At 40.5% G+C, this 14,520-nt stretch overlaps 2 protein-coding genes across 3 annotated transcripts in view; one reads left to right on the forward strand and one right to left on the reverse strand.

Annotated features, from left to right (window-relative positions):
* The window catches only part of VPS9D1 (VPS9 domain containing 1), a 28,116-nt gene extending 27,469 nt beyond the window's left edge, over positions 1–647 (forward strand). For both annotated transcript variants that reach the window (XM_063437282.1, XM_063437283.1), the window contains exon 14: positions 148–647. In XM_063437282.1, coding sequence (XP_063293352.1) covers positions 148–250 — 103 coding nt within the window. In that variant the 3' untranslated portion in view covers positions 251–647. The remainder of the gene's footprint in view (positions 1–147) is intronic.
* A 5,366-nt stretch (positions 648–6,013) lies between these two features.
* On the reverse strand, positions 6,014–12,579 carry LOC134578687 (uncharacterized). Its single transcript, XM_063437675.1, has 6 exons — positions 12,311–12,579; positions 11,604–11,711; positions 10,837–10,976; positions 8,251–8,347; positions 7,762–7,886; positions 6,014–6,886 (listed from the first exon to the last, which is right to left on the reverse strand). Exons 1-6 carry the CDS (start codon positions 12,393–12,395, stop codon positions 6,710–6,712), a joined length of 732 nt encoding a protein of 243 aa, XP_063293745.1. The 5' UTR covers positions 12,396–12,579; the 3' UTR covers positions 6,014–6,709.
* Between the last annotated feature and the right edge of the window lie 1,941 nt (positions 12,580–14,520).

Here is a 14,520-nt window from a genome sequence, read left to right on the forward strand (position 1 = left end):
TTATTTTTGCTTCTCCTATCTCTTATTCTTGCTTTTTTTTTTTTTTTTTCTTTGTTCCATTTCTTTCACCTTTTTATTGGTTTGGTCATTCTTAGTGCCACTGCTATTAAATGATCTGTTTTATTAACCCTGTTGTTTCTCTTTCAGGTACATACTTGGAGAGGATGGATACGGCCTTGTTTCAATGTACACTGCACTGTCGTACCTGGAGCACTTGCATATACGTTTTCCATTACCTGAGAATGAATGATAAGGCAATATGTCTGTTACCACAAACTTTCTACTACTGATCGGGTGTTGGAACAGGAACCTTGGGTTCCGCATGTGATATAGGGATGAATGTATTTTAAGAAGCACTTTAACTGTAAATAAATCGGACGTTACAATCTGCTGACATGACTCGTCTGCTTTCATTACAGCCTGTCTGTGAAGGACCTGCTGTGTGTGATCTGCTAGAGATCATAGCCAATTGTATCATTATGGGTGTTGTAGTCCAGGAGCCATCTAACTAGTGTTAAGGTGTCTTTTTAATGCTCGGATTACCATGTTTTTATATGTAAGTGTATATACAGGGTGGGGCAAAATGGTTTTGCATTTAAAAATTTTATTTTATTTAATCTTGCATCAATAAATAAATCTAAATGTTAGGTGGCTGCTGCCTCGTCCTGTATGTGTATGAGATAGATATGTACAGTAAACTTTAAATGACAGGCGATATATAATGAAATATATCAAGGTACACTGCATTAATCACCTGGGGGCTCCAACCATCTGTAGCCAAGTACAGTATGTAAATGGGAGCTGGATCTCCTGGGGGCTCCAAGCTAAACACACAAGGCTTGTCTTTTACTTCGTCCCCAAGCTTCCCATGTCTGCTTCCATAGCTGAATGCTGAAATAACAGCTATTTGAAGTTTATAGATCACATTCATTTATGGATGATTTGTTTTTCTTGTCTCCAGAAGGAATCCACCTTATGGCTGTATGTAACATTTGCACCCCAGTCTCTTATTGATCTGGTTTGTATCCTGCTAGACAGCATGATTTACTAGTCTGCTACTTGGCTGCAAACAAGGGTCACCGTGTAAACTCAGCAAAGTATAGCTACCCCTTTGGATGTAAACACTAGTACAGAGTATTGTTTATGGCAACCAAAATGTTATCATTATTTATACAGGGCCAAAATATTCCATGTCGCAGTATAATGGATGGGTTCTAAAAGATAAAATGATTTGGTATATGACTCCAATAAATTAGGGTTTTCCATTTCTCTTTAAATAAAACCAATACGGTGCCTGTGTATAATAGATCGGATAATGATATGATATATTAAAGTGTTAAAGTACAGGCGCAAATTGTTATAATGTTTTGTTTTGCAAATTGGCGAATGTAATCCTTTGACCATGCTATGTATAACACTACATTGGAAATTCTTTAGTTTATTTAAATTTGGAAGGGGAACAGGGCTATTAATTCTGTTTTAAATATTTTCTCGAATAAACAATAAAAATGCTCTAATGTTTTAAATGTAATTCGGCTTCTTAATATCTGCATCTACTGTGCTAAAAAAAAAAAAAAACATTTAGTACTGTGTGAATTGTTGGAAATGCAAAGATAATTTTTATTTTTTGGGGGTAAACTGCAAACATGACCGGCTTTGAGAATTTTTCTGATTCCACTACTTTTGCCTAAATTTAGAAATTCTTAAAGGACCACTCTAGGCACCCAGACCACTTCAGCTTAATGAAGTGGTCTGGGTGCCAGGTCTCTCTAGGATTAACCCTTTTTTATTTTTATAAACATAGCAGTTTCAGAGAAACTGCTATGTTTATACTGAGGGTTAATCCAGCCTCCAAAACCTCTAGTGGCTGTCTCATTGACAGCCGCTAGAGGCGCTTGGGTGCTTCTCACTGTGAAAATCACAGTGAGAGCACGCAAGCGTCCATAGGAAAGCATTGTAAATGCTTTCCTATGCGACCGGCTGAATGCGAGCGCGGCTCCTGCCGCGCATGCGCATTCAGCCGATGATGTCGCAAGGAAGAAGGAGAGGAGGAGGAAAGCTCCCCGCCCGGCGCTGGAGAAAGAGGTAAGTTTAACCCCTTCCTCCCCCCAGAGCCCGGCAGGGGAGTGGGTCCCTGAGGGTGGGGGCACCCTCAGGGCACTCTAGTGCCAGGAAAACGAGTATGTGTTTTCCTGGCACTAGAGTGGTCCTTTAACGCTACCTATTTAGTTTTATTAGACGTGTCCCCTGCATCTGTGAGGGTTTGAAAGGTGAGATTTACTTACCTTTCTGCCCTTGCCACGCTTGACTCCGTTGTGCCGCTTCGCCTCCTTGGCTGAGATCATCACTGTTGATATCAGCCAATCCAATGTTTCCTCATAGGGTAATATAAGGAGGCTAGTGCACATGTGCAGCCAAACACCATGCTGCGCCAATCAAATGTTGCTCTATGAGAACAGTGTGACTCAGTTCTTAACGTTGAAACACCTCGAGTGGCTGTCAAGTAGACAACCAGTAGAGGTGTGCTAATCCACCAAAGGAAACGTTGCAGTTTCTATAAAACTGCAATGTCTTACATCGCAGGGTTAAAGCTACAGGACCACTGCACCCAGGCCAGTTCATTGAGACAAAGTAATATTGGTGCCTTTTTAGTGTCCCTTTTTAATATGGCTCTACAGTGGAGCATTAACCAATTGAGCTATGACACTGACATCACATAAAAGGATACGCTACTACAGAGTTGATAGTTTGAATCACTTGGTAGTTTACTTGGTTTAAAAGGCATGCTCAAAGTTTTCAGATTTGAAGGGGTGGGGGAATGAAATACACACAGGGCTGTTCATTAGTCAAAACAGTGGAAGCATAGTTCACTTAGAGAATTATACCAGTTTGGCTATTACGGCCTTAAGTGCTTACTCCGAGCACCATAAAAACGTCATTGATTTGAAGTGGTTCTGGTGCGTAAAGTTTGTATATGCAGTGTTTGAGTTTCAGCAAACACACTTTGCTGCTGGAGTTGTAACTCCACCTTTGGCTTCATCATTAGCCATTGTGAAAAAAGCATTTCAAGCTGGCTAACGTTAATTCAGTGCATATTGGGAGTCTGTCGTCAGCACACCTAGTGTGCTAGAGACAGAAAACCAATGCGGTGTGACCCCCCCATCCCCATGCTGTGAGGACATAATTTTACTTCAGTGAATAAACCCGGCATGAAATTAGGACCCAACAAGCCATGAACAACCCTGCTAGGAATTGCTAAGTTTATTCCCCTCTTTTATGTTTCTGTGTAAGTCAGAGCAATCTTTGTGTGTTTGGCTGATGTTGACTCCTAGTGACAGCTCTGTAGCAGTGGATAATGCATCCCTGTTGTGTGTGAAAATGCATTGTCCGTGGCTTCCTGCAGCCGACCCACACTATACATTAACTGATCCCATGTAGCAGTGATGGCCAGCTTTCTAATACAATACGAAGGCAGGCAGACAGGGTGTGGAGTTGGGAATCCTTTTAGTGTTGTGGAATGTACAAACCTTTAACCCCTTAAGGACACATGACATGTGTGACATGTCATGATTCCCTTTTATTCCAGAAGTTGGGCCTTAAGGGGTTAAAAACTGTGCTGGTCAAACAACCAGAGATAAACTAATGAGGATTTTAGGAATCCCCAATTGTGGTCATATGAGTGACCTTAGTGAAATGGTCTGACCTATTTTATGCTGGTCTGATCTATGCTATGCTCTCTAAATTAACAGACGAAATTAGCATTTTTAGACTTTGAGAAAGTGAGGATCTCCCGAAGGCATCCCATTCTACATATCTTTTAGTCCAATCAGAAAGGTATTGCAAGATATTCATTCCATCCGTTATTTCACATCGGCGTCACTGAACTAATGGGGCTACAATGTCTACTGCCTTCTAAATAGATAGCAAATGAAGAGTGAGAGAAATGGTAGAACAAAAAAGTTAGACTAAAGAGAGAGAGAGAGAATGGGGTACACAGGCAGAAGAGGGAGAAAAAATTGAGGGAGGGAGGACAAAACAAAGGAAGGAATTACATTTTATTTTTTTGGATCCTGCACAATTGACATATTTCAGCCAGTAATGGCTATTCGTTGCATGTGCAGTGAATCCCACTGAAACCAGAGCTGATACTGGTTTTAATTAACACACAATGGCTTAGGAGGAGAAACCCAGTGAAGCTCTGGCTGGCCCGGGTCCTAGACTATTCATAAATGTCTCATCCAAGGAGCCTGTCTTCACAGCTGCTATTGAGAGACACAAGTTTTTGCAAATTAAATTATTTATTTATTCCTATAAACCAGCAGAGAGCCACTGCTCTGTAGCAAGGTGCTATTTATGTATACTCTGCATAGTCTGCTGTCCTTTGTAAATCTTTATTTAATTAACACATTAAATTACAAAGAGATAACAGGAGTTAGAGCCACAAATATGGTTTACAGTCACTGTCCGAGATCAAGGTGAAGGTGGGCCCCCCTAACCTACAGCCACCTCTTCGTTATTTAGCTCCCACATAGAACCTGGAGAGACGGAGAATTAACACACGCAGTGCCCAGACACACAAAACATATGCTTCATATAAATCACTAGGAGACTTTGGGAGTGGAAAAGTGGATTGTTTGAGGGGGTGAAATGAATGTCTATATTAGGAAATTTTTCCATCATTTGTTAAGTATTTAGAGCAAACAGATTATACTTTTTATTGGAAAGACATAAGGAAAACATTTTCTTCTTGAATGAATATAACATTTACTGGTGATATGCACAAAGTATACTTTCTACGTAATTACTCTGCGATTAAAATGGCAGCATTGGGACAGGACCCCGGCAGTTAAAAGCCAAGGAGGCTAGGTAGGAGTTATACAGACAGAAAAAGACCATCAAACTTATTTCTCAGGATTTGCTAGATTATTCTAAATTTGAATATATCCGTTTAAAATATAGAATATGAGGCCCCAAACCGCTACAGTTCTTCCTTGATACGGCAATTAAGATTTAAATGGAAAAAATTTCTTCGTCTATGGAGGAGCCTGCAGTCTTGTGAAGTCCTCCACAGATGTCATTGCTGTATTCTCACGCATGCGCGAGAGTACAGAGTGACGTCCGCTCCTGGTGCTGAAGCTCACCTTCACTTTTACCTGGCCATCGGACCGCTAGCAGCGATGTCAACATCAGGCGTCTTTGCGAATTCTGCAAAGTCCCCAGATGGTGACAGTGCCGTTTTTAAGGCCAAAGTAGACACCCTGGACTCTTATTTTAGTGAAAATAACCCTGATAATGTTTGTGTCAATATCAGATCTATGACCTGTGTATCTCTATATAATAAATCTGGATTTTATTTATAGTGTATGTGTCTCTCTATATAATGTCACTCTGGCTATACAGTACGTGTCTATATAAGGTATCTCTGCTTTTATATGGTGTCTCTAGTTTGCTATTTAAATCACACCGTGACAGATGATCCATCACACATTTCCTTACTGTGTTTGAGGAACTGGCGGCTGTTTGAGGTCTGATATTTCGTATTTTATCTATTATTTCAATATGTGGCCAACCTCATGTTCTCTGCAGATGATCCACAATCCAGAGGAGGTGAAGCTCCATAAATAACACTACAAGTTTGGTTACAAGGAGGGTCCAGGTATTAAAGCTCCACAAGGATTTATCCGCTGCTTCTCATTGCTACGTTGCTTTTACAGGAGGTCTCTCTGCTTTAAGAGATGATTTGTGGGATTATTCACTAAAGTGTGAATGGATCGGAAGTTCATGTAAAGTTGTAGAATAAAAAATAGCTACATTTTAAAACTTCTCCAAGTCAATTCAGTTTTCCGTTCAGATATTTTGAACTCATTTGAAATTCAATTTGAAATCCCGACAATTCACACTTTAGTGAAAAACTCTGTTGGTTTATAAATTGATGTGTGTACGCACAGAAAAATACCATTTACTCTTTACTTAACAAAAAAAAAAAATACTAACAAACAATTAAGTGCAGGGTGGACAATCTGGCCTTGTACCTGGACACATCCCTTGTGAACGTTCATGTTCGCGTCTCGAGTTTTGAGATCTTTTAGCTATTGATGGACCTTTTCAGCCTGCGCTGGTCTTCACACAAATTACCAAACTTTATTCCTTGTCCTCTTTTTCTGTCACTCTGTATCATGTCTACGTCAACAGTGTGCTGCATGTTGCATGGACCATCCTCAGGGCTTAAATGCTGGAAATTAGAGTATAAGCTTCCATGTTGTAGGACAGGATGTGCCTATATGAAGTCCAGCCGGTGTTTCTTTTGATGGCTGTTTGCTGGCCTTTTGCTGATAGACTTGGATGTCCCTCTATTGGAAGTCTAGCCGATGTTGCTTTTGGTGGTTGTACGGTGGCTTTTTTCTGATAGACTTGGACGTGATACTATTGGAGGTTCAGCCAGTGTTGCGTTTGGTGGATGTACAGTGGCTTTTTGATGATAGACCTGTCCTAATTAGGCCACTCCAATCAAGCTGATGCTTGTGAGTAGAACTGCGATGATTACGGGTGGGATTGTATTGGTCCTGTGAATGGTGCTGTGTTTTTGAGGCAGGAGAAAGCATTTCATAGGTAGCTGTGGGTGGACGTATCGCAATGACATGGGTGGAGGCCATTGACACTTTGTAAGGATGGGTACCAGCAGGTGATAGAGATGGATGGATTTTAAAGCTCACAATTTTCCCTCCAAAATAAGTGTCTTGAGGTCGGCAGTAGAGTTGGCGCACAGTACAGTATGGGACACCTGTCTTTTCTCCACCAGAGATGAAACAGCGTCCCCCACTTCCAGGTGGCTCACGTACCCAGGACCAAGTCGCTCTGGTGTGGCTACTCCCATGTTGATCTTGAGCTGAATGTACAATAAGAGAGGGAGTATAAATTTCAGAGCTGTGTATACAAAGAATGCGGTCCATGCCTGACGTCTGCAGTGTAACAAGCAAATAGTGTAGGCTTTCTAGCCAGATGCTAGAGGGTTCAATAGAAGGTTCTGTAGGGATCACATTCCTAACTTGTGTATGTGCTATCACTCCTATGCACCATTTAACCCCTTAAGGACACATGACATGTGTGACATGTCATGATTCCCTTTTATTCCAGAAGTTTGGTCCTTAAGGGGTTAAAGAGAAGCAAGATACATTTCTAGCTGTGGTCCAGTCACCAATAAGATGTACCCTGCTTCTATTAAAGCACAACACTGTCCACAGAAGAACTATTAATCATCTGATAATATAGACATAGAAGCCAGTCTTATTTATATAACTATATCCAACAACAAGTAGATCCAGCACTTTGAATCTAAGAAAGGCTCATTGCACAGGGTTTTTTTTAATCAATGAAGTGAGAAAGTTATCAGATTTCATTATCAACACTCCTGGGATAGGGAGAAATGTTTTTCTTAAAAGTGCTGGAACTCCTAAAATTTGATCTAGAATGGTTTATGGCTGGGTGTGGCATGGGACATCTTTGTCACCTTATTTTACATACTACACAGACCAGCTCAGCCTGGGGTGCAGACTTGCCATTTTGCCTCTTGTCACCTTTTTGTAGTTGTGACCTCAGCTGGTTTGTTGGTTCTGTGTTGGCTCATGATCCCCACCTTTGATATTTTTATTGACATCTAGGCTTTATCAGACTGCGTATAGAGTAACCTAGAGCTGAGATTAATCTCTGATTCAGTTTCTCCATTGACAAATTTTAATAACGCCCCTTTTTTTTGGCACAAACCTCGTTTAATTTACAGGTGACATCCGGATACTCTTCACGCACCACTTGGGAGAACGCCAACGCTCCAGCTGCACCTAGGGTCAGGAATCCTGTGCCAGGCATCAAAAGACGTTCTCCGGCACCACCTGGGACAATATGAGAAGTATGGGGTTTGTTGGATTGTTTTCCAGTCCAATATACATAATGGAATAAGAACTTCTTATTATGTGTATTGTTACTGGGGCCTCTAGCTGGAGACCTCGTTCCTGACAGTCTATACATGTTAAGAGTGCTCCCAATGACCGTGATTGTTGGCCAGAAAGTAAAATCAACCTAGAATGGGAGCTACAAAGTTCTACAGCAAGAGCAGACAACATGATGGTCTTCAGCTGTTGTAAAGCCATAACTACCATGATATTTTGCTAGAAATGACTATGAAAATTTAATTATGTGAACATTTTATTTATTTTAGGCATTCTATAATAATTTATACATTGTGAAGCACCATACCTGTGATGAAAGTGTACGTGCCATTCGGATTGTCCTTCACCAGAGGAAAGAAAGCTTTCCATGCTGTGAACGTACTTAGAAGAAGAGTGTCCAGAACCTGGAAGAGAACGGGAGAGAGAGAGAAAGTGTGACTTGTATGACAGGACACTTATTATAAAGCAGACATGGAAAGAACCATGACAGCCTGACCCTGGAGCAGAGCCAGTCTGCCAAAGGATCCACTCATTCTTACACCTCCAGGGACGGCCTGTTCTTTAAGGAGAATACATTATGCAGGAGACATTGTAATGGGTACTCTAACCCGTTTTACGTAAATGTTATTGTAAATTTAGCATTAGGAATTATTTGCTAGGCCCCCCTCTCCCACCCACTAATACCTGCAAAGAAATGGAATAGCTCATCTGATATCCAGTGCCAGGCAAAGTTCCACACCACCATCTGACATCACAAAGGGCCTCAGGAGGTCCAATCAAATGCTCTCATTGGGAAGCCTTTGATCGGAGCTCAGAGTGCATGCGCGCACGTTGTGTCAGCAAGATGGGGAGGGAATGGGGAAGGAGATTTAAAAATAAAAAATAAAAAATATACAGCAATGGAGGTAGCTGGATGGGAGGGAGGGGAGAGCAAGGCTTCACCTTGCAGCCGTGCTGCCTCCAAGGGAAAAGCTCATTACATCTCTTGCGAGCTTGATGTGCGTGCTGACAACACATATAGTCTTTGCACAGAATTGATGTTACGTGCATTTTCCTCTGTATGTGCAGCGTTTCAAGCTGCACAAAGACTCCTACCACCATGACCACTTCAAATCACTGCAGTTGTCATGGTGGTTGCCATAACCCCTTAACTATGAAGCCTACAAGAAGCCAATAGCCTGATCTGGCAGTGAAACCATTCATATTGAACTGAGAGGGGGATAATTAGGAGCATCCTAATCTTGAATGAGAACATAGCAAGCAGTAAACCCCACTATTAGTAAAGCTACATAGAGAAATAGAAACAGAACAATTCAGTGGAGGCATTATACTGCTGTATATCACATGGCCATGTGCATGTGACTGTCTGCCTGTAACTGTGTGTGTGACTGTGTGTGAGTGACTGTGATGTGCTTGGGACTGGATTTTGAAGACCATTGCTAATATTTTTGTGCAAAAAGATGAATTCTATTGTAAGGAGCTGAGCAGGGGCTTTAGAGCGAGAGGCAGGTCTTTTTGGGAAGGGGGTGCAGAAGTTTTATGGAAGGGGGGTGCAGGAGTTTGTAGAAGGGGGGCAGCTGTATAAGGAGAGCTGAGCAGAGGATTTGTGAAAGGTGGTGCAGGGGTTTTGTAAAAGGGGGCAGGACAGTTTACAATTTTGCACATTTGTGCAATTTTTGAAAATGAAAAAAAATATTGCTGATGTTTTTCACATTTTAAAGTGTAGGGCAGGAACGGGGGGAGGGGAGGGGTGGTGCCAAACACAGGGTTAGCCCTGTGTGCCAAATGCTCTAGGTACGCCCCTGCAAGGGCCATCTTGCTTTATCACTAGACTTCCCACCGAAATGTTTTGTTAATATAAGGAAATAAGTAACGTCCTATGGGACACTACAAGTCTAATTTAGGGGCATCGTTTTAATTTAAGCCAGAGACACTCTAAACAGCTCCTGGCTTGGCATCGTTTCCTACTGGAGGTCCACCATTAATAATTAAGCCAGGAGGTCCCCCACACCTGCAGAACACACTGCTGCACCTGGAACTTTGCTGATACATGGGATGAACCTGCTTCGAAGTTTATTAATTAGGGAGACGGAATGGCTTTTATATTGTAGCTGGATTTGCTGTGATGAAGTCACAGTTTCTCCAATCCAGGTGTCAAGACCTAGACATAACAACACAAACACTAAGGATAGACATACATGCAGGCCGGTGATCTCATCTGTGATTCAGCGATACTTAATGGAAGCACAAAGCTGGACCTGCTGAAAGATATGCTATAACGCACCTAAACCTGATAAAAGCCAAAAGTGGAAAACGAATTTATACACCGTGAGACCCAGAATGTACGGCTCAAATTACAGTTTTATCTAATATTTTCTGTTCAGATCCGTATACCGTCAACACACAGATTTATAGTTTAGAATGCAGAGGGGAATGCAGTGTGACAGCAATGCATTGTGGGACGGTGACTGGAACATGGTGGATACAAAATGTCTTCTGATCTGTGCCTCAGAGTAAACAGATCAGATGTGATCTTTAGCTAAAAGATACTTAGTGATAGGTGCACTTCCTGGTGAAATGGCTACGACAATCTATAAATAAATTTTTTTTTACTACCTTAAGTAGACTTTTCAATACATCAAGGCTTAGATGTGTACTTTAAGCAATGTACTGTTTTGCTTACCCCTAGACAAGTCAGCATGGCTCTACAATGGTTTATTACAAGGTTAGGCAACCTTAGACACTCCAGAAGTTGTGGACTACATCTCCCTTGATGCTTTGCCAGCATTATCGCTGTAAGTGCATTATGGGAGATGTAGTACACAACATCTGGAGTGCTGAAGGTTGCCTATCCCTGGTTTATTGCATCAAATCCCACTGTTCCATTCCATACCCTCTGCAGCTCCTGTAGTGACTGTGTGTGTGGAGGTCCTCCTTGCCACCAGCTGAATCCCAGAGAAGATACCACGTCGGTCACCTTCCCCACCTGGTTGACCAGGGCGGTTGCTGCCTCCTGCGCTCCCTCCTCAGATCCTACGCGACCCAAATACAGAGATTCAAAAAGTCAGACTGAGATGCAGAGACGCCCCGAGGACATGAAACACAGACAGACTGTCCACGTGACAATGGCTAATTTGAAACAGGGTAAAAAAAAAAATCTATACCATCTCAACATGTAAAACAGATGGCGAAATAATAATGTATATCAAGTAAAAAACAAAACATATGCAAATCGATTAAATGTAAAACCTGATTGCTTTAATCGCTTTGCAAAATGGTTACATGTGACACTATCATATAATTCACAATTGTACCTTGACAAAGGTACAATAATGTTGCTGAGCCTTTCTTGGATATTTAATAAACTCCCCGCGTTGCAGAACTTCATCACGTTTTTATAAAAATATCTTTTAAAAATTCTCGAAAATGCAAAAACATGCTAAATAAATATGTAATAACACACACAGACGATCCCAGACAGGACTGACAATGGACGACACAGACATGAATTGCTTCCAAGGATAGAGAAACACAGCTTCCATGGACTATGACTCCCAGTGTGCTTGGCCACCTGGAAGGCTGGCTGAGGATAGTGAGAGTTGTAGTCCACAGCCATTACACAGCTACAGGTTAGTTTTGAAGCCATTGTGTCTCACCCACCCACGTCTCCAACGAGGGTATGAAGCTTTTCCTTGCATGACGCGGTCACAAAACTCTTCAACTTCTCCAGTCGTGCTTTGTCCCGAGAAATGACCGCCACATGGAACCCTGTCACAAGAAGGACCATAATGGATGGATAAAATACAGCATTAGAAGGTTTTTAATCACAATCAGAGTTAATGAGGACAACATATCTGAGAACAAAGTATTGGGAATATGACACGTATTAATTGCCAGCTTGTTGATCCGAGGAGAAATCTGACTGGCATTAAGGAGTCAAGAAAGAATTCCTTTTCTGGGGAATAATTAGACATTTCTTCAAAGTTGTGTTTTTTTTTCTTTTGCCTTCTTTTCGATCAACAGCAGAAACAGAGACGCACTAAAGTTTCAGCTCGACACCCTTGAGTTGTTTTTCAGCCTATGTTACTGTGTAATTATAAAACATTCACCATTATTATACTAAAGCACCAACATGTTCTGGAGCGTTGTACGGTGGACGCAGAGAAGAGAAAACTGGTGATTTATAGCCATAAGCTGCTGCGTCAGACAGTGTGTATGACAAAATGATGCATTTCTTCTACCTTACAACATAGCCCTAGACTCCTTGTTCCCTCTTCTCCTCCCCTGGAATATATACTGTCTACCTAGCTATGCAAGGGTCAACGTGTCCTCTACTGTCTGGATTATTCTCAGATTCTTTTACATACCTTTTTCCAGAAGACTTTTCACAATCCCTGAACCCACAGTACCAGCGCCGCCAAGAACCAACACCATCCTCTGCGAGGAAGACATATCGACGAAGACTCTGATATGGAGAAAGATAGACAAAGAGGAAGATACAGACTGCGAAGAGTGATCAGAGATTTAACTTTGGTGGAGAGGAAAAGAGGAGTGCACGGTATTGAATGAGGAGACAGATGTTATGAAAATCACATAAGTGGAGTTCAGCTAGAGAGACACGATATTAATAGGGAGATTCTCCTGATCCCTCCCAAAATGATTTATATACCGCCCCATTGCCTTCCCCAAAACCAACCAAACTCCACCCTTACTAAACCTTCATCTGCATCTTCAGTACAGTAAAAGTGCATGCAGCTGGGCAGGCGGTGGCACCTGTTGCTTAGTTGCTACAAATATCTGATTGCAAGCTCTTCAGGCTAGAATTTATACATTACACTGATTCACATATTTAACTATTTGCTCCTACCCTATAATTCCAAGATTAATGCATAGTGAACATCAGATGCAGGCCCCAAGTGCAGAGGGTGTTAGGGAACAGAGCAACATGTGTTTATTAAAGCCCTGGGTTAATGCTAGCAGTGTTTATGTAACTGCTGAAATGCAAGCATTGGGACAACAAGCAAACATTGCTTCACCCTGCAAGGTGATAATGGTCAGAGAGCTCCCTCTGCAGGGAAACTTTCTCATTACAAGGTGAGCAAGACTTATGGAAGTGACAATAATATAATATATAATAATGACTATATACAGGTCTGCCCTTGGTTTAATATGTTTGAATACGCTTTTCAAATGCTATTATATTAATGGATACACTTTCAAAATGATTTCATATTTAGAAAAAAAATATTGAAATATTTAGATTTTTCGATATATTGATCTATTTTTTTTTTTTATAAACAATTATTTTTTGATATTGCAATATTTTTGTAAAAATATTTTTAACATTTATCCAGAAATATTAAATCATTTGAAAAGTTTTTCCTAAAAATATGAAACTGAGGCTTAAAAAAAAAATAGATTTAAAAAAAAAAAAAAAAATTGGAGAGAAAATGCTAGATCGAGTTTTTATATCAAAATAACTTTTGCAACAAAATTAATTCATGCTGTCTATTGATTATCACAAGCAATGCAATACAATTGTACTGACGTACCAGAGCAGAAAATATTTTTGTGAAGTTCAATATACCTTGGAACAGCTTGCTACAACCTGACTCCTGGGCCCCTCTTTGCAAGTTGTCTACCCAATGGCAAGCCTGGGCTAAAATTCAATCAAAAAGAGTAAAAGAAAATTCAAAATACAGCTTTATGGAAGAAATGAACATAGAGGGACTTATTCACTAAACAGCAAATTGTAGTGAATTGAAAGAATTGTCACTTCCTTATAAATTACATAATTGCATAAAACATTTAAAATGGCCTGTAAATTGAGGCTATAGTAGTCGAACTGCAACTAGAACCAGCAGAAAATAGATTTTGCAGATCGACTATTATAGCTTTAGTTTAATTTTTAATCTGGTATAATTCAGAATTGGCGAATTTATCTTTCCGTCATATATCAAACTTTGGCATTTTATAGCAGCCAAGGCTTAGCATAATTTATGAATTTAATAAGAGGATCGTTGAATAAGTTGTGTGACCTACAGGCCTTGGACATAGTTATAGCAAATAAACTTTAGTAAATGCATATAATAAAAAACAGATAGTAAATAAACCGCAGAATATTGCGCTGATTTTCTTTCCTGTAAAATGTGATTATATCTGTTTGAACAAGCTTTATAAAATGTGAAGTGTTTCCTACCGCTGGCCGTTTTGGCAAGCATATTTGTACTGGTAGTACTATTTGCAATATACACTTATAATGTGCGCTATAAAATACCTTCTGCATTCCGGATGGATAAAGGGGGTCACTGCAATTTTAGGGGTGTGAGTGGCGGTGTGGGGCTCTTCTGAGAAATTGTATGTGACTTACTAATAACAATTTATGGAACTAAAAAGTAATTTAGAACAAACACAGTGGATATTATTTACCCAGACTCATTTCTAAGCACTTTTATTGGTTTTTAAAGACATATTGCTGTGCATTTATTGCTATGGAGTTCTGTTATAGACTCATAAACTATGGAACTCCTAAAAAAAGAAAATAGAAGGAAAAAAAAGAGGGACATTAGTCCAAAAG

This window comes from Pelobates fuscus, chromosome 12 (genome assembly GCF_036172605.1).
Source record: "Pelobates fuscus isolate aPelFus1 chromosome 12, aPelFus1.pri, whole genome shotgun sequence".
Classification (NCBI taxonomy): domain Eukaryota; kingdom Metazoa; phylum Chordata; class Amphibia; order Anura; family Pelobatidae; genus Pelobates; species Pelobates fuscus.